Here is a 23508-nt window from a genome sequence, read left to right as displayed (position 1 = left end):
GACCACAATTCCAGGTCTGTCATGGTTTCTCTGCTACGAATTCTCAGATCTACACTTCCACAATCCAATTTTTCATACACTTTCGTTCGTTTTATCAATTACAACTCAAATACATTCAACTTCTCAAATCGCTAACCTTACTACATCTAATTCCTACGAATTTCATCGATTATCATTCAATTTCGTTCATCCCAACATTTCACAGATTTTCAGCATACATCAATCCAATCAGAGGTAAAACAATGATTATTACTACCCAGTACATATTATCATATAATACCCCTTAACCGATGATAAACCCCCCTTACCTGAGTTAATCCGGCAGCTTCCGAGCTCCAAGCTTCTCCTTCCTTCAACCTTCGTTCTCTGGCTTTTTGCCCTTTCTGCCTCTTTTCCCTTTTCACGTGAAATTCACCTTTTTACCAAAAATGGGATTTTTCTAAATTCCAACTTATATATTATTCCAATAAATAATTATCCCAATAATTATTATTCCAAAATAATAATAAAATAAAAATAATCCAAACATCCAATTATTCAATTAAATTAATAAATAAAATATTAATTTAAATCAAATAATTAGCTTAGTTTAATTGGGGTGTTACATTGGGGACCCGGTTTTCCCTAAGGGAGTCTAGCCTAGTTTGGGTTTGTTTCTTTTTTACGTACGTGGAGAATTATCTGTTATTCATTTTTCTGTAGATATTAATTTTTGTTACTAACATGTACATATTTTGCCTTGTTTGCCTGTGTTAGTACCTTAGGATTGGCATTAATTTTGTAAAACAAATAATGTAATCACCTCTGTTGTTTTATGTTGGGTTGAAGAAATTCAACATCTGGACCAACATGTCATGTAAGATGTCACGACATCGGGACTGTGACATCTCACATGTGTATCAAACTGAATCAGTTAATTTTGGTTTGGTTTGTGATTAATTAGGAGATCTGGTGAATATCCTATCTCCTATGTGAAGATCTTGAAGATTCAATCAGAAGATTTGGTAATATATTTGGTGAATATACAGTTCCCAAATATGGAGATCTTTTAGGAAATAAAAGATTGAAGACCATGATTGGAGCAGAAGATTTCTGCCAGCTCTGTAACAGCAAAGAAGAAGATTTGCTGCGATTTATGAAGGCCCAAATCCAGTTGGGTGATTAAGTTATAAATAGTAGATTGTAACCTAAGTTTTGTAAGCCTCAAACAATGTAAAAATTAGGCGTATGTGTGAGGTAAACCTCCCAACCTGTGGGAAGGTTACCAAGTGTTTCTCAGTGCTTGAAAGCATGAGATTATTTGTAACTCAAAGCCTGTAGGCAAGAGTGGTTATGTTCTTGAACGAAGCTGTGAAGCAAGTTTAAGTTGTTTAAACATTACATGGTACTTGTAATGATAGGAATGGAAACTGGAGGTTTCTATCTAGGAGTGCCTAGGTATAGATTGCATTGGGTAGGGATTAAGTGAGGAGTTGTAAACGGGGGAATTTAACTCTGAATTAATACTACTAATAGTGGATATTCTTCCTGGCTTGGTATGCCCCCAGAGTAGGTAACGTTGTACCGAACTGGGTTAACATTTCTGGTGTTTTTACCTTCTGCACACTATATTTTGTTTGTTACACCTCAGTCTGTTTCTAGTCTGTTTATGAAAAGAATAACAGACTTGACACATAGCCTGTAGTCTGATTGCAAAACAGAATGTTATGACATTCATTATTGACTGCTGTTACTGATAGACTGGTTGGTCTGTTACAGTTCATCCTTCTATAATGTTGGAACAAATGATGTTCAAATCAATGTTGAGACATCATGCTGATAACTGGGCAGGATTAATAAACATAAGTGCCATGTTTGATCTCTACTGTGTCGTTGTTCTAGATGGACAAAACTGGATGTTCTTCTGTCCATGGTGGTAGAGTAGCAGATGTAGTGACATCTGGGACTGTGTGCATATGAGTATTGGGCTTTAATTTTTCTAACTGTCTTGTTGTATAAGTAACAATGTTGGATCAGATGTCATGACTTCGTGTAGAACATCTGAACTCTGACTATACCAGAATTTCAATTGGTATCAGAGCAGGCATCCTGTTCTGTTTCTGGATGAGATCCATGGGTGATACTTTCTGGTATCTTGCAAGGAGTTATGCCAGTACTAATGTGTCATACCCCGATTTTGGTCCTAAATTTTTTATGTTTTTATTTTTGTTTAGCATGCTTGGCCTAACCTAACTTTGGTTTTACATGAGGATTGGTCTTGGTCCAAAGTCATGGTGTTGTTCATGTGATTGTTAATACACATATGGTCTTGGTCATCCAAACAACCAACCTTCTTGTGTCACAAGCCAATTGTCAATCATGCCACTTGATTCATAAATATCCCTTTCAAATCCTAATCTTGTACCATCATTTCATGGCCCTGTTAACATATATTGCCTGTCAAGTTATGTTCTTTTTAAAAAAAAAAAAAAAGTCAAGCATTCAAGTCATAAATAAACCAATGGTAAAACCAAATTTCAAATCATTTTTCAAACCATTCCAATCCATTTCATGTCATTTTAAGCCATTACATTTGATTCCATACAAGAAAATACAAAAATTGGCATTTTTGACCAACTGTTGACTTTGGTCAACAGTTGACTTTTTGGTCAACTTTGACCAAAGTCAACCCAAAAATTCACCCATAATTGTCCATTGAATATCCATTTACAAAGAAATCATAAAGAAAACACATTTTGACCATTTGTTGACTTTGGTCAACAATTGACTTTTGGTCAACTTTGACCAAAGTCAACTTTCACTTGCTTTTGCCCATCCAACTTGGCCCGACCTTTTTCTTTAATACATCACCCAATCTTCATTTGTTGTTGTTGATTTTTCTTGTTTTCTTCCATTGCAAGCAAGTCCCATTGTGCAAACCAGGATGTCTTGACCATGAACCAATAACCATGTTCCTTGGTTCTGCCCTAACCATTGGCCAAGGAGTTCAACTATTGTGCAACAAATCCATGGATGCAGATGTCGTTGTCACAGCTCATGTCACATACCATCATCCTGCTAGCCTGCTACCACTCATTGCTGTCATGAACTCATCAGGAAATGGCATTGGATTAACACATCATATCAGTCTGCAAATAAACCTAAGTTAACATACATCCATGTGTCTGCCACAACAATAACCAAACCTACAAAAAGAAACCAGTTGGCAGCATGTTATAAATGTGTGAGTCCTGTGGAAAATGTCGCTCCCTGACCAAGAGACTAACCAAATGATGAAGCCAAATCATGACCATCGGCTCAATGGATTTCCTGCAGCAAAATCAATGTGGACATAAGAAGCAAAACATGTGCACCCACTTTGCCTTGCTCGATATATTGTAGCAGCACTATAAGCACATAACCAATGAAACCTACATTAAGCCTTGAGTTTGTCATGTTGATGATGGTATGGAAGTTGCAACTTGAAACATCTTGCTCACAATCCAACACCATCTATCTACACTGATGCAAAATATGCAACTAATGAGAAATGGCCACTTAAAATTGATGATTTCTTCCCGTATGCTGATCATCCTAATGCATATTGGACTGGTTATTTTACAAGTAAGCCAGTTTTAAAGGGTTATGTGAGAGTGATGAGTGGTTACTATCAGGCAGCAAAGCAGTTGGAATTTTTTTAAAGGGAGAAATAAATCAGGACCAAATATCGATGCATTAGCCGATGCTTTAGCACTTGCTCAGCACCATGATGCTGTTAGTGGCACGGAAAGACAGCATGTTGCCGCTGATTATGCAAAGCGGATCTCTATAGGCTATGCCGAGGCAGAAGGCTTGGTTGCATCTGCTCTTGCTTTATTGGTAAACCAAAGGTTAAGTTCACACGTGATGAACCCGATAACAGGCTTCCAGCAGTGTCCTCTTCTTAACATAAGCTACTGTCCTCCGTCAGAAACTACCTTGGATAAGGGGAAAAGCATGGTGATTGTTGTTTATAACCCTCTTGCTTGGAAGAGAGAGGAAGTGATTCGAATTCCTGTTTCCACTGCAGAAGTTTTTGTCCAGGACTCTGCCGGGAAGAAAATTGAGTCTCAGCTCTTGCCTGTATCTAACATTACTTCGAGCATAAGGAAAAAATATGTCAAAGCATATATAGGAACAACTCCTTCTAGGGAACTCAGGTACTGGCTTGCATTTCCGGTATCTGTACCCCCCATTGGTTTCAGTACCTATATAGTATCCAGGCCTAGACAGACAGGTCATGTTTCCACTATCTCAAAGGAGTTCAGATCAGAAGGAAATACTAATAACAGCATAGAAGTTGGACAAGGGAATCTAAAGCTCCTTTATTCTGCAAATGAAGGAAAATTGACTCATTATGTTAACAACAGAAATCTAGTTACAGCATCAGTTGAACAATCATACAGTTTTTATTCTGGAAACGTTAGGGATGATAAAGATTCTCAGGCTTCCGGGGCATACGTCTTCCGTTCAAATGGCTCGTTTCCCATTAAATCTGATCAGCGGGCATCTTTTACTGTCCTGCGTGGTCCGATATTGGATGAAGTACATCAACAGCTCAATCCATGGGTATCTCAGATTGTGAGGATATATCAGGCAAAGGAGCATGCTGAAGTTGAGTTCACTATTGGGCCTATACCTGTGGATGATGGCATTGGGAAAGAAGTTATTACTCAATTTTCAACTACAATGAAAAACCAACAAAAGTTACGCAGAGGAAAATGAATTCTCTTCTGCAACTCAATCATCTGCTGCAAACTTTGTACCAAGTGGTTCACAAGTTCAAGGCTCTAGTGTTGAATTGCTTATTTAATCAGCCTCAGAAGTCTATCCCTAACCACTAAGTGACTGGTCCTAAGCTCTAAGTCCATCCTTCGTCTCTGATTTGATCTTGAGTTGGCTATGTGGATTTGATTTCTCACTAGTTTCATGCCTTGCCATGTCTCAAGTTTTGGTCTTGCAACTTTGTCATATTTGAGTTTTGCACCAAAAGAAAATCATGCAGCCAATTCATAACAGATGGTGCATGATACATCAGCTAGTGTTGGCATACATCTCTATCATGTTATAGCCTGCACCTTGCATCTCAAACAAGAGGACTACTATAGCCGACCATCATCAATACCATCCTGCATTAAGTCCCAATGAAGGCAGAAGCAGATATGTTGAACCAGTCCAGTCATTGAACCTACATAAACAAAACCAACCAGAAGCATCAATGCATAATTCATGAATGTGTGTGTCAATGACCAATCTACCGTGAACACAAGTCAAGCCATGAAATATTGAACCAAATGGAGTTAACCTGCTGCTGAACTGCATGCAATCCTTTCATATCCTCTAACATCCACAAACTGCAATGCATAGCAATTGTGTTAGGCATACAGGAAATGCACCTATCTCATTGTTGGATGAAGCAAAGTTCATTAGTTGAATCAAGGCCTACAAACCAGTCCAGACCTGCTACAAAACATGACAACCATGGTCCTCAATACCTACTGCAAGTCCACAAGTGCCTACTTCTATAACAGACCATTGAACCTCAACCGAAACTGCTCTTGAGTTTTCACAAAAAAGTCACTGCACTAAAAAGAATAAGGTAATTAGCAAAAGCAGTAATTCAAGAAAATATCCCAATTTGGCATAGAGACAAAAATGAAGAAGAAAGAGTGGGTTCAGAATACCGTTTTCGGTTTTAGCATTAAACAAGCCAATCCGATACTGAGCACAAAGAAAGTGCTTTGCAGGAACGCCTCTTTTGAATCCAAGATACCAAATTGAAACCGTAAATCAGGAGGCATAAATAGAAAAAAGGTGAATCAGTAAGGGGGGATTTTTGAACAACGAAAATTGGAGAAAAACCCTAAACAAATTCTAATCAAAACCCTACTGATTTCCAGCCGCCACCACTGAATACAAAGAGAATAGCCACTACTATTCACTAACAAGGAAGGAAGAATTCTGCAAAACAAAAAGCATAGGACGAACGAGAAGTGTTACCTCCATCCGTCGGTGAATCTCACCGCATTTGGTTAGCATCCTTTCCGAAATTTCTATTTCTGCATTTCGATTATGCTTTTCATCCTTCTGAGGGAACCATGATTGTTGTTTCAATTCGATTTCATCTAGCAATACTGTTTGTTCGTGATAATATTTGCTGTTAAATCTTTGATATTGAAAATGGAAAGATGCACTATTTATGTGCGTTAAGATGAACTTGGTGTGTTCTGCTACTGTTTCTCAACTTTGTTTTATTTAAAAGGGCTTGGTCCGTTTCTCTTTATGTTATCTGTTAGCGCATGAGATCTTGTGACAAGGATGTCTGAATGGCTGAGTTGGTAAAGGAATGCTTTGGCAAACCCTTGGTCCTGGGTTCAATACCCGTGTGCACCACATTTTAATTTTACAACATTTTCTTTAATTTCTATTTCACATTTCTTTTTAATCCCCTCATTATTCCTAATGTTTATTATCCCTTTTACTTATTTTAATATCGATTTTAATTTATGGATTCAACAATTCCCATGTTGTTTATCCATGATTATTTTTATCGATATATTGATAGTATCTCGCCGCGTTTCGATTAATCGCATATGACATTTCAATTATTGTCAACATGCGCAAACCGGCTTTGAGCACATTATTTAGGTTTTGTGTGTCCCTCAATTTCCATCCATGCAAATCCCGATTTATCCCTTTTTTCGATTTAATTTTTAAAGTGTTTTGTAAATATAACTTGTTGTGTTATTTATTTTCTTCACATGGCTTACTCTTGGGCCTTCTTACAATGAGCCGGTTCTCTTTGCACTTACACTCATGCATTGCATTATTTGTTGTTTGGGCCCGATTTAATTATTTCATGATTTTTCAATCCCCATTTGACAAAATGTACCCCACTCCCCCGATGTGTAATAATCTTGTACTGTCTTGTTTCTTTATTGCTTGACTGTTTAGTTAGCTACTAACACAAGAATAAAATCAACCATTTCCAAAAGATAAAAAAAATATGACTCGATCCAACGTCGAGTATTTTCTCAATAAACAAATCAATACATTTCGCCCTCCTACCCTTCCAGACTTTCATCAAATGCTTGATTCAATGTCAAGCCATTTTCTCTAATAAAAATTCAAAAAAATATTAATTCATAGTCAAGACTTTTTCAATAAAGATGGAAGTGGAACGTGGTGTATACCACGCAATCCTGAGACTAGGATTCGAGATGTATATCTCGCCAATCCTAGCTTTCGCCATCATCCAATTTACCCACTTTGTTTTCTCAAAACATTCATCCAAATCTTTCTCAAACGTCCATCAATACTTGATCTAGGTTAAGTCATTTTCACAACAAAAAACTCAAAATACCTAATTCTTATTTAACACTTTTTCAATAAAGGTGGAAATGGAACATGGTGTATACCATGCACTCCTGAGGTTAAGATTCGAGACGTATGCCTCGCCAATCTTAACTCTCGCCATCGCCTAAAATTGTCAAGGCGGTTTCTCCAAACCCTTTTCTCAATCAAATTCAAAACACTTAATTCTCTATTAAACACTTTTGCAAATAAAGATGGAAATGGAACATGGTGTATACCATGCACTCCTGAGGCTAGGATTCGAGATGTATATCTCGCCAATCCTAGTTCTCGCCATCACTCAAAGCACATCCAACCAATCAAACTCTCTTTTTTTCTCGCCGCCGTGCGACCAATCAAAAAACCTTTTCCGAATGTAGATTTGTAAATCCTAACACCTAAGTACATATTGCATGACAACTCTAGGGCAGAGCTTCCCCATTTCCTTTAGACCTTTCGTGCATCTCCGATCTTGTGGCATGTAGTTCGTCCTATCGCAAAGAGGTAACTGCCTAAGACTCGATTCAGCGAGCTGCGACACCTACTGCTAGGACGTGAACACATCGCCCGCTCTCCTTTGACACAACTGGTGTCCTCCTTTGTAAGTCCATGTTCAGATGGCAAGCCCTATGTAGCCGAACTACGACAACTCTGATTCTCATGTTCAGATGAGATACGTAGGCACAAGATGCGATGTCTTGTCGAGTTTGACTAACGACTAACAACTAATCCTTGTTTGCTTTCGCCCTCGTTGCGATCGAGACCTTCCCTTTCTCTTGCCCTAGTTGTAATCGAGACCTTTGTTCCCGTAGTCATCTGAACTACATTTTGCTCTGATTCTCATTCCCGATGAGATACGTAGGCATAAGACGCGATGTCTTAGCGAGCACGCTCCTCTTTAACCCATAGGAACCCGAGCTACGAAGACTCTGATTCTCATATTCAGATGAGATACGTATGCAGTGGATGCGACATCCGTGCGAGTCATTTTTCTCTTGACCCTTTTAGTAAATAGTACATTAGATAAACACACACCCTTTAGACAAGAAACAACAAGAGTGGATCCCGTAGAGTACTACGGATGCGTAGGGGTGCTAATACCTTCCCTTCGCATAATCGACTCCCGAACCCAAGATTTGGTTGCGAGACCTTGTCTTTTCCTTTCCTTTCTCCAGGTTTACTTCGAGCGTTTCCTTTCCCTCCTTTGGGATAAATAACGCACGGTGGCGACTCTCCTGTCATTTTCTTTCTCGCCGGTTGTTTTTTTCGCACTCTGTATTTTTCAGGCTGCGACATAATGTTGGAACTGTGGAAGGTTCTGTGATTTCCCTGAATGGTCCCTTGAAGTAGGTGGATGGACTATTCATGACAGGAACTGTGTGTGCCTGTCTCTGGAGGTTGGCAATTGGCCTTTGTGTGGAACAGCTGTGCTAGTATTGAAACATACTCAAACTTGGTATGTTCTTGGAGGCTGATCTGGTGAAGTGTGTGGTCATAGATTGAGTTGTATTATGATTTCCGCTGCATAATACCTGGCTAAACTCAAACTCTGATGAAGGTTCCCCTCATATGGATGAAAGGCTGCTGTATTCAAGATTTCATCATAATCTACTGAAGATGTCAAAGATACTTGAGTCTCCTCAAGTCCACTCATCATGACGTTCTCACTTCAGGATGGTAAGAATCACCTGATCACTGATTCTTTTACTCTCTTGGGTAGTGTATATGAAGACCTTGAAGATTTTCAAGGAGGGTTTGTTCCAAGGAGGTGGAACTAATGTTCTATGCGATGTTAGAACATGTTGTTCAACAAGTATGCAGCTACTGGTTGAAGAGCAGATGTGTTTAGGTGCAAACAAAGGGATACTTTGTTTGGAACCTACTCCTGACCTGGAAGAGGAGACATCTATGGGTGCTAAGTTGAAAAGGGTAGGGTCAACTAGTTGTGTGCTCAAGAAGGTCACTTTTAGACGTCTGATCTCTAGAAGTGGAGCTGGTTGAGATGTGACATGGTGCAATTTCCTGCTGTCTGTCTTATTCCTATAGATTGATCAGGATTGGATAGTTGTTCCCTGAAATACTATGTTGTGTTGGAAGACAAGTTCCCTGGATGTTAGAAGTCAGTAATGGGGTAACCTGATTGTTATTTCATTTAAGAGGATTGGGACCATGAATCTTGTTATTCAAACACCATGCTCAGAAGTGGCAGTTCTTTCAAGGAGTGAGAATATGAAGATTCAGAGGTTGGTTGAGGTAGTATGCTCTGGCAATGCATATCTACTATTGACTGATGTTGTTTTCTTTCACTAGTACTGATGGTCAGCTGGAGTCTGATTGGTGTGATTGGAGTATGTATAGGTATAACTCATAGAGTTAGTTGCCACTAGTAGGGATGGTGTATGTCATGTTGAGACATGTCTGTACAATGCATGAATATTGGTGTGGAGTTTCCATGATTGTTAATTTGAGGGGGAGTTTTGGTTAACCTCCTCACTTTCGGTCAGCCTAGGGTCTGGTTGGCTGTTGACCTGTGTCACATGGGTTTTGGCGGTTGTGTGACACATTTGCAAGGAAGAATTCATCTCTCTCATTCCTAAGGGTGAATTTAATCTGGGAAGATCTTCAAAACTGTTGAGGTGCTGGCAAGCAGAAGATGTTGACATTAGAAGAGTATTTTCAAAAGTAGTCTTATGGTGGAAGTATCTGAAAGGAATATTGGGAAAGGATTTAAGATCAATGTCTACTTGTGCCAAGTACAAGTATTTAATTGATTATCCTTGGAGCTCAAGATAAATGATGTTTTAAAAGATGTTGGAACATCTCATCTTCAAGATCCTGTGCAGAATCACAGGAAGGATAGTACATTGGTTTATGATCTATCACTTTGGTGGCAGCAAAAGCATGTGATCTCTGAAAAGGTTTCCTGGCAAGAAACATGTTCAGCCTTGGTGTGTACAAGAAGAAGAAAACATCATAGTCCTGATGGTGGTTACTTGGATCAGTTTACTTCTGATCTAGGTAAGGAAGTGCATTAGCTAATGCACAATATGGAGTCAAGAACAAGTGGCAGCAGTCTTGACATCATGGAAATAGCTTTGCTTTAGGAAGTGGAATCCTTGGTATAGCTGAAGGGATAGTTTCTAACTGGTCCTTCTGAAGACTCATGCATCAGAGTGTCTGATGTCTTTGGAGAAGAAGCATGGATTCATCAAGGTGTGAGCTTGGATGACTTAACTGCAAACCTGCAGGATGGAGGATGTTTACTCAAACTTGGTTCCACAATCAAGTCTATGAGAACATTGAACTCTTGTTCTGTGAAGGGAGGAAGTTCTTTCAAGTGGCAGAAGAAGGAGCTGAATTCAACAGCTAGATGTCAAAACACAATGTTATGACATTTGGTTCAACTTCAGAATCTTAGTTGGTGAAGTGGCACATTAACTTGAGATAGAAAGGCCTACAAGGTTGTAAATTGGATACTTCAAAAAGCTTGAAGTTCAAGTCTCACTTGGAAGGTCAGAATATCTTTGGGAGAAGTCTGATAAACGTGGAGAGGTCAAAAGAATGGCATTTGACTTTTTCATATGAGGATTCATGAAGGAGGTAATCAACCAGTGGCAATTGGTCTATCTCTGAAGTGAGTTCGAAGATTCAATATAATCTATATATGGCAACATATTATTCTTGAAGATAGTCTGAGACAAGTTACTTTTGAGCAGAAAAGTAGTAAGTTAAAGACAAAGGGAGGTGTTTTCTAGTCATCTCTTGGAGCTTGTTGCTGGAGTTAAAGAACATATGCAAGCAGGATTATTTTAGAATGCCACTTACAATGATAAGGCTTCTGATATTGGATGTACTTGCTGGAGCTAAATTGGAAGACATATGCTGCAGGATTTTTCCAGATGTCAGACCCGATGTCATGACATCCTGTACACAGAACATTCAGTGTGAATGTCTGGTGTTTTGTGATTGCACAATTGGTGGCAATCATTGGTTGATTGAAGATATGGCTAGCTGGCGCATTCTTTCAGGGATATCAACCAGATTTGTTTATTTTCCAAGGAGATCTTTACAGCTGATATGAAAAGATTTGATTGGAAAATATATTGAGGGTTTTCAAGATGTCCAATGCCTCTAAAAAAGGGGACTTAGAAAACCTGTTGGAAAGCACAACCAAGACTGAGCGAAATTTAGAGAGAGAGCTAGGGTTTGTGTCTGGTTTCGTGTGGATCAAGCTTGTGATTCAGTGATATCTGAAGATTATCAGATGGTGTTATGTTGTTTTCTGTTCTGGTTAGAAGAGAGATTGTCACAGAGTATGGATGTGTTCATCCAAGAAGGTTGAACAGAGGGCGTGCTCTTGAAGACATGAAGATGCGTCTTATGTTTTCCATTCATCAAGTGGTCTGGGTTCTCCTTAAATCAGGAAGTTTGTAAAGGACCAACCTTGGGGTGTTGGATATGTTCATCTCCAAGTTTCAAGAGGAGAGTTGGTTGTTCATGACAGGGGGAGTTCTGTCTTTGCACTGCAAGTAATCATCAAGCTTGTGGTATGGCACCTTGTTAGTTAGTGGGATGATGTGGTGTGTGTCAAGGCTGAGTGAGCAGAAGAATGTCTGACCGGATGTCATGACATTGCCTTGGACAAAACTGTTATTTCCTTCTGAAACTTACAGTCATAAGGAAATATGGAAGCAGATATCAGTATGACAGTTTGGCTGGTACAGGTGTTGGAGTTTTCAGTAGCTGTTTTTTATGAATGCACAGATTTAGGGGGAGAAGAAGTACCCTGGTGCATTGTGCATTTTTGTGTCTTACTAGTTGCATCAATAACTAGTAATTCTGATTGTTGCACAGATTTAGAGGGAGGAAAAGTACCCTTGTGCATGTGTGTATTACTAGTAGCCATAGCTAGTAATTGTTTTCTGCTTCTGCTGGTGATTCAACTACTGGTGTGTGGTCACTACTAGAAAAACAGTTATTAGCGTCGGCCACTTTCAGACGCTAACGGTGAAAAAACAGACACTAATATGTGGTTAGCGTCGGTTTAGCGTCGGTGTCGGGCCTTGAATAAAAGTTGCGAAGCTACTGTGTAACGTCGGCTAAAGATACACCGAGGCTACGTAGCCTCGGTGAAACGGAGGCTAACGCGGACACTAATGGGACCGACGCTATATTGTTTCAAAACCATGAAAAGTCAATATTATGTTTAGCGTTGGCCTGTCCGACTCTAAAGTCAACAAAAAAAGTCAACATTTTTTGTATGCATCGATCGATTGGCATTGAGGTCAATTTATAAAACTCAAGAAAAGAACAGATAGCGTCCGTGTCACCGACCCTAAAGTCAACATAGAAAATTCTATAATAATATTTAGCCTTGCATACACCGACTCTTAAGTCAACAAAAAAGGACAATAAAGATGTTTAGAGTCGGGTTGCAACATGACAACCTCGCTCGAACAAATTTTTTCAATCCACAATATCATATTTATGGTAAAACATTTGGAAACAATTTTAAACATTCGTGAAAGAAACTACAAAAGTTCTACCCACATTAACTTTCAAAAAACATACACAAAAAGTAATCACATCCGAGATTAATTCGTTCTACTAAAAGTACAAGATCAATCTTCATCTAATGATTGATTATCCAAATCGTCATCATAATGATGAGAATGTGATACAAAAGTTGAAGTGTCAAATTTCTTCATCATAAATTCCTTCCAAGCATTCATCTCCCTCTCCATCCTTTGTGCAGTCTCGGTAGCAGCTTTTGCAGCCTCGGTAGCAGCTCGCATTGCTTCGTTAGCCTCTTGTAATTGGGTCGTTGCAGCCTCGGCAATTTGTTCAGCTCTAATTCTAGCTGCTCTTTCAGCTTCTAATGACATCCCAAACATAGAGTGTTGAGGAGTTTGAGATTGTTGGGTAAAACTTTTTGATCCACGTTTTAGATTAATAGCTAAATCTGCAGCGCCATAAACCCGACCACGGTTACGGCCCCCAGCAGCCTCTGTCCATAGCTGATTTACACGCTCTCCATCTAACACTTGAACAACCTCTCTATTCCCTTCTTCAGTTGGCTGAAGTTCTGCATCAAACTTCTCTTTAAAAGTCTTCTGCATAATAGAAAAAGTAAGGAATACTTAACAGCAAGATAACACAAGCAATTGTATCATTCTTATACAGCTATGCCAATGAAACTCAAAATGGTTATGCCAATGACTCACTCACTCATAGGGTGGTTTGATTTATTCACATGTAAACAAAGGGACAAATTTGATATCTATCTAAGAAAAGAATCAATAATAATAATAGTATTTGTGCGCTGTCTCATGCATTGTCACTATAGCAATCGACACATCCACGTTGTGCTCAGAAATCTAATGGGACTGATAATTATTTTGCCTAAATTGTCACTATAGCAAACAAAGATACACATCACTAGTGTTCATACTCATTCGAGTTACTGAATGTTGCACGTGAAGTTGCTTTTGAATGTGAAGGTGTGCCTAAATTGATTAAAGACGTGGGATGTTCCTTACAAAATAAACCAATTGAAGAATGGAAAGTGTCGTTAGATAATCTTAAACATTCCATGGCCAAATGGCAGATTTTTCTCAGTTTTAGAGGGGGAGATACGCGATACTCTTTTACAGGCTCACTTTATCATAAAAGTACAGTAATTATATACATTAGTTAATATATATCTATCCATATAAAAAATAATATAAAGACATGTAGTCAAGTTATAAAGTAGTAATGTACTAGAATTGATTTTATTGATTGATACTCCAATATTATTTAGTATGAGATGGAGTCAAGTTACACAAATCCATAATTTTAGTCCCTATTTTGAAAAGCAGCAACAACAAACAGTTTATGGGACTTTAAACTGTTTTTCTGTAATAATAGTTAATAAGTAGCACCTGCCTTCCAACCTGCAGGTATTGTGAACCGTGATCCCACCCAATTGGACCCAACATTGCTACTCACTTGAAACCTCAATCGGATTTCATTTTCAAACTGATAGCAGGAAGTAGGAATTTCAAACTGATAGCAGGAATTTCAAACTGATAGCAGGAATTTCAAACTGATATCAAACAGCACAGCAGGAATTTCATTTTCAACAGAACTTTCCTTTTCAAACTGATAGCAGTCCTGACTGTAGAATTACAGCTTTCTATGGTCACTCTAAGCATGTTGATAAACATAGGACTTGTGCTATTATATCTAACTTACATTAGACTATAAAAATGGATAACTAGATCCTTTTTGGAGAGTTTAATTTGAATAAGTCTGCTTCTGAAAAACAAGGGGTAAACATATATATTTTAAAACTACTAATATGTTTAACGATACTATAATTAATATCAACCTCCAAATAAGGTGGAGTCAGAGAGCTAAAAGCTCTTGGTTGATGGAAGGAGATAGAAACTCCAAATACTTCTATCAAAAATCCAGTCAAAGAAAGAGAAGAAACTTTACGAGAACAGCGCCATAAGGAATACATAACAGCTACATAATATGTTTCAAGCATGGATGCAAATATTGATGCAGTAAAATTTACGAGAACTTACATAAGTAGATGCAGCACGACTGTCAACCCATTCACCATTTTTCCTCTTGTGTGTTTTTAAAAATAACTCATCGGGACGCAGATCCCTTTGAAGTTCACGTGACTACAAAAATCAAATAATCCAATAATCAATACAGAATACGAGTAAAACTGTCAAGATATAAAGAATCTTCATAATAATAATAATTTGTTAGGATTTTATTACTTACAAGTTGAAGTGCAACATCAATATGAGCCTTACGGCCTGTGGTGTGGACTGCTCCGCCTCTTGCGGAAGCTCGATTGGTCTTGTTTTGAGAAGACACAGCCAAAAACTCGGTCTTTTTCCAATAAGTTTGAAGTTCAACCCAAGCATCATCACCAATCCATGAAGGTCGAGTCCCTTTTCTCCTCGCCTTCCCCAACATGTCGTTTAATCGTTTTCTTCCTTTTTTTTCAAATGCGCTATAGACAAATGCATGATCGAAAGGATCCCACGAAACCTTCTCCTAAAAATAATTAAAATCACATAATTAATATTAATAACCAATTAGTTACTTTTTTAAATATAATTTGATCAACTTAAGTGACAAAAGTCAATAAATACTTACTCCAAACAACTTAAACCAATCAGCTTTCGTATCAGGATCGAGTGCAGACCAATGATGTATAGGTTTATAAAATTGTTTGCGTATCGCATAATTAATGGCACCAGCAACTTCTTTGGCAAGAACAAGCCTACAAAATACAATAATAAAACTACTAAATTAATAAGAATCATATGGATAGTAATATTCTCAACTTTCTTAACAGGTTATATATATTTTAGACAAAACACAATAATAAAACTACTAAATTATTAAATTATGAGAATATATATGACTTACCCAGTACCAGATGGTTTTATAATAACTTTCCCATTCTCATCTATTGTTGGCACAAGAGGGGTAATAGTTTCTTGACCCACCGCCTCATCCTCATCAGCATCCACATCTTCCTCCTCTGCCAAATTTGAAGGGCTAGCCATTGTTTGAAGGTTTATACTTTGAGGGCCAGCCATTGTTTGATGGCTTAAAGTTGGAGTAGGCATAAAACTGAATTTCTCAGAGGTAGTGGCATGAACAGGTACTACAGTTGGAGCTGGTGTTGGCATCGACGATGCAGCCTGCACAGACGATGCTGCCTGAGCTGGTGTTGGCATCGACGATGCAGCCTGCACGGACGATGCTGCCTGAGCTGGTGTTGGCATCAACGATGCAGCCTGCACACATGATTTTTTAGAAGCTGATGTTGGCATTGATGATGCAACCTGCACGGACGATGCTGCCTGAGTTGGGGTTGGCATCGACGATGCAGCCTGCACAGATGATTTTTTCGAAGCTGATGTCGGCATCGACGATGCAACCCGCACGGACGGTGCTGCCTGAGTTGGTGTTGGTGCCGATGATGCATCCTGCATAGACAATGTTGTTTGAGCAGGTTTCCTAACGATATGCTTCTTGTTAATTATGCGATTTCGTTCTTCTTGAAGTTTTCCTGGTGCTAATACCTTAGCTTTTCCACCTCTTTTAGTCATCTGTTGTCATAAAAATAAAAGGATTAGTCAGTCTCACACTCTTAACATTATCATAACATTATCAAATGCAGTTTCTGATAAAATTAAAAGTAAAAGAAAAGAAACAATGTTGTTTCTGATAACAAGCAGTAAACTCATGTAATCATATGGATCTATTAACAAGCTTTGTGGGATAAGAGTTAGTTTTTCTTTATTACTAGCAGCAGACCGTCGGCAGTAAAAGACTAAAAGCAATATAAAAAACAGCAAAACTAGAAAGAGAAACTAGAAAGAAAAGAAAATTTAGTTCTGCTTCACCCTTTTGTTTCTATTTGAACCCTCATTCACGTCACATCACGCTTATCTTCATCAATGCCCTCTATCTGCTTCACTAGTAGAGCAATCAAAAATCTCTTCAAACACATCTAATTGTGACATGTCACGCAAACAAGATATTGCTTCAATTTCTACATTGGGTAGCGCCGGTAACATCCCATCAGATTGATAAGGTACTTCATCCTCTATGTTGTCAATCTCTACGCGACCCCTTGGTTTTGTGGTGATTGCCGCACACCATCCACGCATATCTCTACACATTTCTGGATATGGGACATAATACACTTGTCTTGCATTTTGCGCAAGGATGAAAGGATCATAAGGACGATAACGTTTATCCATCTTAATATCCACAGTTTTATATTGTGGGTGAACCTTTGTGCCCGTATTCCTTGTTGGATCAAACCATTCACAATAAAAAACTGGAATCTTATGCTTCAGACCAAAGTAATCTAGCTCAAAGATATGTTTGATTATTCCATAAAAATCAGTATTTCCTCCTTCTGCAAGACCTTTCACGTGCACACCACAATTGCTAGTTTTTCTACCTTTGCTCCATTCTTCAGTATGAAACTTGTACCCATTGATAAAATACATGTTCCATGATATGGCCATTGATGCAGGACTGCGAGACAAGGCAATTATATCTTGGTTAGTAACTCCATTTGTCTCCTCATTTACATATTTCTTCAGCCATATAGGAAACTCTATATGTATGCGCCCAGATGAATCTTCTATATCTAGAGAGTGGTTCTCTAAGAATATGCTGAAATAAATCACACGATTCATAAGTAAATATCTATTATGATATGCATCAATAATTTGATTGAATATATTATGATGCACACTTACTCAAGATATGGTTTAACCTCATCACAATTTATCAAGACATGCACATGTGAATACTTCCATTCCTTATCAGATAGAAAATACTTTCGTGACTTCCCACTTGGTCGACCGCCACTTTGTAGAATGGACATTGTAGGTAGAATGTCATCATTGTCTAAATGAGGTTTGTTACTAAGATTTATGGTTGGCAACAAACGGAAAGAGTTGAAATAATGAGAGCAAAAGTAATTTGTCTCGCGATGTATATAATCACTGCATATGGAACCTTCAACTCTAGCCTTATTTGTCACTGCCCTCTTTGAGACTCCCATAAATCTGCACATTCAATCATTCCACGTTTATTAATTTATGATAAACATGCAATAACTTAATAAAATCAACCACAACAATTACCTTTCGAATGGATACATCCATCGGTACTGTACTGGACCACCTAGAATTGCTTCTTTGGCAAGATGGATTGGAAGATGCTCCATTGAGTCAAAGAAACCTGGTGGAAAAATCCTTTCCAACTTGCATATGATAATTGGAATATTCTCATCCAACTTAATTAAGTCGTCCATCCTCAATGTATTGCAACAAAGATCTTTAAAGAATCGACTTAGCTCAGTTAATGGTTTCCAAACCAAATCTGGCAATGAATGGAATGCAATTGGGAGTAAACATTCCATGAAAACATGACAATCATGGCTCTTCATCCCATGCACCGTACCCTTTTCTACATTGGCACACCTACTGAGGTTTGAAGCATAGCCATCTGGCATTCTCAATTCCTTAAGCCATTTACAAACCAACTTGGCTTCAGATTTGGTTAGAGTGTAACTAGCCTTTGGTTTACCATTCTTTCCGTTTTCTAAGGGTTGGAGCTCCAAGTCCTCGCGAAAGCATAATTTAGCCAAGTCTTCTCTTGCCTTTTCATTATCCTTTGTTTTATCCTTAACATTCATGACAGTATTAAATATATTATCGAAGACGTTTTTTTCTATGTGCATCACATCGAGGTTATGCCTTAACAAGTTATCCTTCCAATATGGGAGATCCCAAAAAATACTTCGCTTTTTCCAATTGTGATCCACTCCATACCCTTCGAATTCTTTCCATTTCGCCTCCCATCCAATTTCAGTAACTTTTGGAAAATTACTTATTACCGCCCATATATCTTTCCCTGTGGAAATGGGAGGTGGCTCATTGGTCACAACCCTATTTTTTAGGAAACTTCTTTTACTCCTTCTGAAGGAGTGATTAGATGGCAAGAAACGACGATGACAGTCAAACCAGGAATTCTTATGGACACTTTTCAAGGTGAAAGCATCAGTGTGTTCCATACAATGAGGGCATGCCAATTTACCTTGTGTTCCCCATCCAGATAACATACCATAGGCTGGAAAATCATTAATTGTCCACATCAAGAAGGCTTTCATGATGAAGTTTTGTTTTGTAGATATATCATAGGTCAATATTCCATTGGACCACAATCGATGTAGATCATCAATCAATGGTTGCAAGTAGACATCTATCTTTAATTTAGGGTTTTTAGGTCCGGGTTTGAGGCATGCCAAAAACAAGTATGGTTTGGTCATGCACATTTCAGGGGGGAGATTATACGGAGTAACTATTATTGGCCAACATGAGTATGGAGAAGCAGACGCTTGAATGTAAGGAGTAAAACCATCTGAACACAGACCCAACCTTACATTTCTGGGTTCCCTAGAAAAGTCAGGATATACACTATCAAAATGTTTCCATGCTTTTCCATCTGACGGGTGGCGAAGGATGTTGGAACTATTTTTGTTCATGTGATGCCATCTCATTTCACTTGCCGACTCAGTTGATGCATACAATCTTTGTAATCTGGGAATGATTGGGAAGTAGAACATTCTCTTCACTGGGATATCTTTGTACTTTCCCATGCCAGTCTTGCGAGGAATGAACCTAGGAGCATTACAAAATTTGCACTCTGATAGATTGCTATCATCCTTGTAATATAACATACAACCATTCTTACAACAATCAATCTTCTCAACCTTTAGCCCTAACTTAGATACCAACTGTGTTGCTTGGTAATAGTTCTCGGGCAAGCATTTTTGAACTGGACATACACTTTTAAGCATTTGTGCAACAAAATCTAAACCTTTTTGTGGTACATGCCAATTAGACCTAATTTCAAGAAGTTGAGTAGATATTGATAATATTGATTGGGTAGCTCCCTCATAAATGGGCTTGTTGAAAGATATCAACTTGTCATAAAATCGTTTGGCATCTTCGTTGGGAAACTCATCCTCCGTATATTCCTCAACTTCTATGTTATCATTCACGTGAGAGAATACTCCATAAGGCCTAAAAGCATCATACACCATCTGATTCATTGCCTCAATTTGGTCATCATGATGCACATGCTCACTACTATTTGAATCATTCCTTGTATTAACATTGAGCTCTACTTCTCCATGTTGAGTCCAAATCCAATAGTCTGGTTGAAATCCATCTCGATACAAGTGAAGTCTAACATTAGTTGGTGTTCTTATCTTGAGACACTTGCAATTTATACACGGACACCTTATCCCTCCCTCAGATTTACAAATAGGTTGTTTCAAAGCCCTCTTTACGAAGTCTTTAACCCCGCGAACATACTCTTCTTTCAATCCATGTCTATTGGAATATACTCTATCGTACATCCAAGTACGATCCATTTTCTATAAGGCAAACAATTAACTCGTCAACCACTGAAAATTAAAACATATATTAGACAAAAATGAATGGCTGATAAGTTCCTAATGGGTATTAGGAGAAAATCAGATAACTTCCTAATGGGTATTAGGAGAGAATAGAATACATGCATTCCAAGGGATTTTTATTTTATTTTCAGTAGTTCAAAAATTAAACATGACGAACATAGCAAATTTTAATACTATTGTACATTATTATTTCAGACCGTAAACAAAATTGCTGCACAGATTTATAAATCTATTAAACTGCTGTATATTTTAACAAATCCAATAAGCTATTGTACTCACTATCAGAAGAACTCTCACTTCTGTAGTAACATAATAAAAATTGTGTTATGATAACCAGATTAATTAAATTATTAATGTGTAATGGCACAAGTTTTTTATACCAATAGCACAAATCAACATACAGCAACACTAAAAAAGCCACTTATTGAAAATAATAGTGGCTTGTGAAAGATGATAGACAGTACACAATCCATCAACTTCAACACTGAACATTTTTAAGACATTATATTTCCAAAGCTATAGTAAAGTAAAGAGGAGGACAACAACATGAATGAAGGAATATTACATAAGAATCAGAAATGTGAAGAAAAAACACTATAAAGGGAAAAGGAAACCCAAAGGACGCGGTTAGTAGGATTTGACTGTGGTGAACGAAATAAAACAGGAACAAGCATTAAGCTACACAATTCAAATTCCTTGGAAAAAAAATTATGTGTATTAAACATAGTTTATTAGTCATAATTTTGGATGGACCAAAAAAATCCTAAAGATGTAGGATTGATATTGCCTCAAGAACTGATTCTATCTTAAAACTGTCTTTGGACTCCAAACCTGATTTTAACACTCAAATGTATTGCTCAATTCATTTTCATCGAAACATGAATCACTCCAAATTCAACTAAGGGTATGTTTGACTTCACATTTGGAACACCCAAAATTGATTTTAACATGTTCGGTTGCTCTCATGTAGAACTGATTTTTCTTTCTATAATTGATTCAACTTGAAGCAAATTGTAGCTTTTGAGTGTAAACGTGATTTTTACACAGCTCAACTCACTTTTGCAACAATTTATCTAAAACATACTGTAAATCACTTTTAGCCAGAATTACTTTTACAGAATCAATTCAATCAAAATCAATTTTCTTCACGGCAGAACCAAATACACAGACGAACTTTAAACTAAAATTGATTAATTCAAATTAGTGGAAACATACAAACATACCCGTAACCAAAACACATAGACAAAAGGTTGAATAAACTATTTCTTCAACTGTATTCCATAGCATTTGAGAACGTATGTACATAAAAATTCATGGATAGTAAATTGAATATGGAATCAAATCATGTATATACCGAGAAATAAAAATTAAAAAGGGAATAAGCATGTAGTCCGTTATGTGAGGAATTGAATTGGAACCTGGAGTAATCAGAGAGGGGGGATGAAGAATATGAATCAGAATCGGAAGACTAGCGATGGTGCTTGCGACGTCGTTTGGTGTGGGAGTGAGACTTGGTTTTTTTTCGGTTCTTAACGGAGTCCTTGTCGCGGTCTCGGCGATTACGGTGGTGACGCCTGCGACGGTGAGAGGAAGAATCGGAAGAGAGAGAGGAAGAATCAGATTAGGGTTTTCATTTTGTGAAATGAAATGGAGGGAGAGTGAAAAATGACGAGGGAAAAGGAAAGAGGGAAATAAGCTGTCGCGTAATTTTTGGTACGAAATAGAAAATTCCATAGAGTCCGCCAAGCGGACTCTAATTAATAAATAAAATACTTAAACCTTAAATATATATATATATATATATATATATATATATATATATATATATATATATATATATATATATATATATATATATATATATATATATATATATATATATATATATATATATATATATATATATATATATATATATATATATATATATATTATAGATAAATCAATGGAAAATGTATATGTTATAAGAATAGAGTCGGCTCAGCGGACTCTAAGTAAATAAATACTAATTAAAAAATAATGCTACTAGATAGAGTCGGTCTCACCGACTCTAAATAAATTAATCAAACATTCTTCAAATATAAAATAACAAGTAGTGTCGGTTTTGCCGACACTGATAAAAAAAATAACTTGTCTTAAAAGTGTACCTAGATAGAGTCCGTTAGTGTAGGCTTAGCCGACACTAATAGTGTCCGTGTCGGTGGCCGACTCTAAACTAGGAGGCTAAAATGACTTATTCTAGTAGTGGGTTTAAGTGCTGCTAGTTTGCCTTGTGAACAAAAAGGACAGAGTGTTCACAAGATGTCATATGTGATGTCTTAACAAAAGATATCCTATGTTCCTGCTGGAAGTTATATAAGGAAATGTGGATGTGTGGTGCCAGATGTCAAGCTATCATTGGAGGAGAGAAGTGGTCTTAGGGAATGGTGACAGGGAGAATATATGGAGAATGCAGACAAAAGTAGTATCAAATGTTAAGGCATAGCTTGTAACGTGTCTGACAGCATTTATGGAATAATCTTGGAACTGCTGTTTCTGGAAACAGTCAAGAGCTGTAAAAGGTATTCAAAGATTGTCTGGGATATTGGTGGTGATTCTCTTACTGATTCTCAGCAAATATTTATGAATCTTGACCAAGCATTTACTCCTACCATTAATTCCTAAGCATGGTCTGGCCTATTTAAAGGATGTTTCAGCACTCCTCTTCTCATAAGAGCGACATTCCATTCCCTCTAAACCATGGGGTTTGTTAAGATCTGGGCATTCTGCTCCTGGATCTGGTTTTGTGAAGGTGTCATATACAAATGTGTAGCTAAAAAGGGGGAGAGAAACATTGTCCTGAGGATGCACCAGAAGCAAGCAACATCTGGTAGCAAGGAGAAGATGGATTCAGACACAAAAGTCACTAACTGGGTATATCAGTTGTGTCTTGTGCTCTGAGTTAAGAAGACAGTTGTGTCGTGTGATCTGAGTTACATTATCTATGTACTCAGTATTACATATTCTTCAGGAAGCCCTCCTGTTGAGGGGAAGGGTTGTGATGCAGCTGTGTCTTGTACATCTTCTTCCTCATGTACACCAACAGTGGTGGTGGCATTGGGGCTGTCAAA

The 23508-nt window shown here is 37.8% G+C and overlaps 1 protein-coding gene and 1 pseudogene across 1 annotated transcript; one reads left to right on the top strand and one right to left on the bottom strand.

The window, feature by feature from the left end:
* The first annotated feature begins 3239 nt into the window (after positions 1–3239).
* On the top strand, positions 3240–4831 carry LOC127104578 (alpha-mannosidase At3g26720-like; annotated as a pseudogene).
* Positions 4832–18347: 13516 nt separating this feature from the next.
* LOC127104577 (uncharacterized) lies at positions 18348–20353 on the bottom strand. The gene is made up of 2 exons (XM_051041757.1): positions 18455–20353; positions 18348–18395 (listed from the first exon to the last, which is right to left on the bottom strand). The coding sequence occupies exons 1-2, from the start codon at positions 20351–20353 to the stop codon at positions 18348–18350; spliced, it is 1947 nt and encodes a 648-aa protein (XP_050897714.1).
* Between the last annotated feature and the right edge of the window lie 3155 nt (positions 20354–23508).

Source organism: Lathyrus oleraceus, chromosome 7 (genome assembly GCF_024323335.1).
Source record: "Lathyrus oleraceus cultivar Zhongwan6 chromosome 7, CAAS_Psat_ZW6_1.0, whole genome shotgun sequence".
Lineage (NCBI taxonomy): Eukaryota > Viridiplantae > Streptophyta > Magnoliopsida > Fabales > Fabaceae > Lathyrus > Lathyrus oleraceus.
Note: the sequence above shows the minus strand (reverse complement) of the source record. Positions and strands in the feature narration are given on the sequence as shown.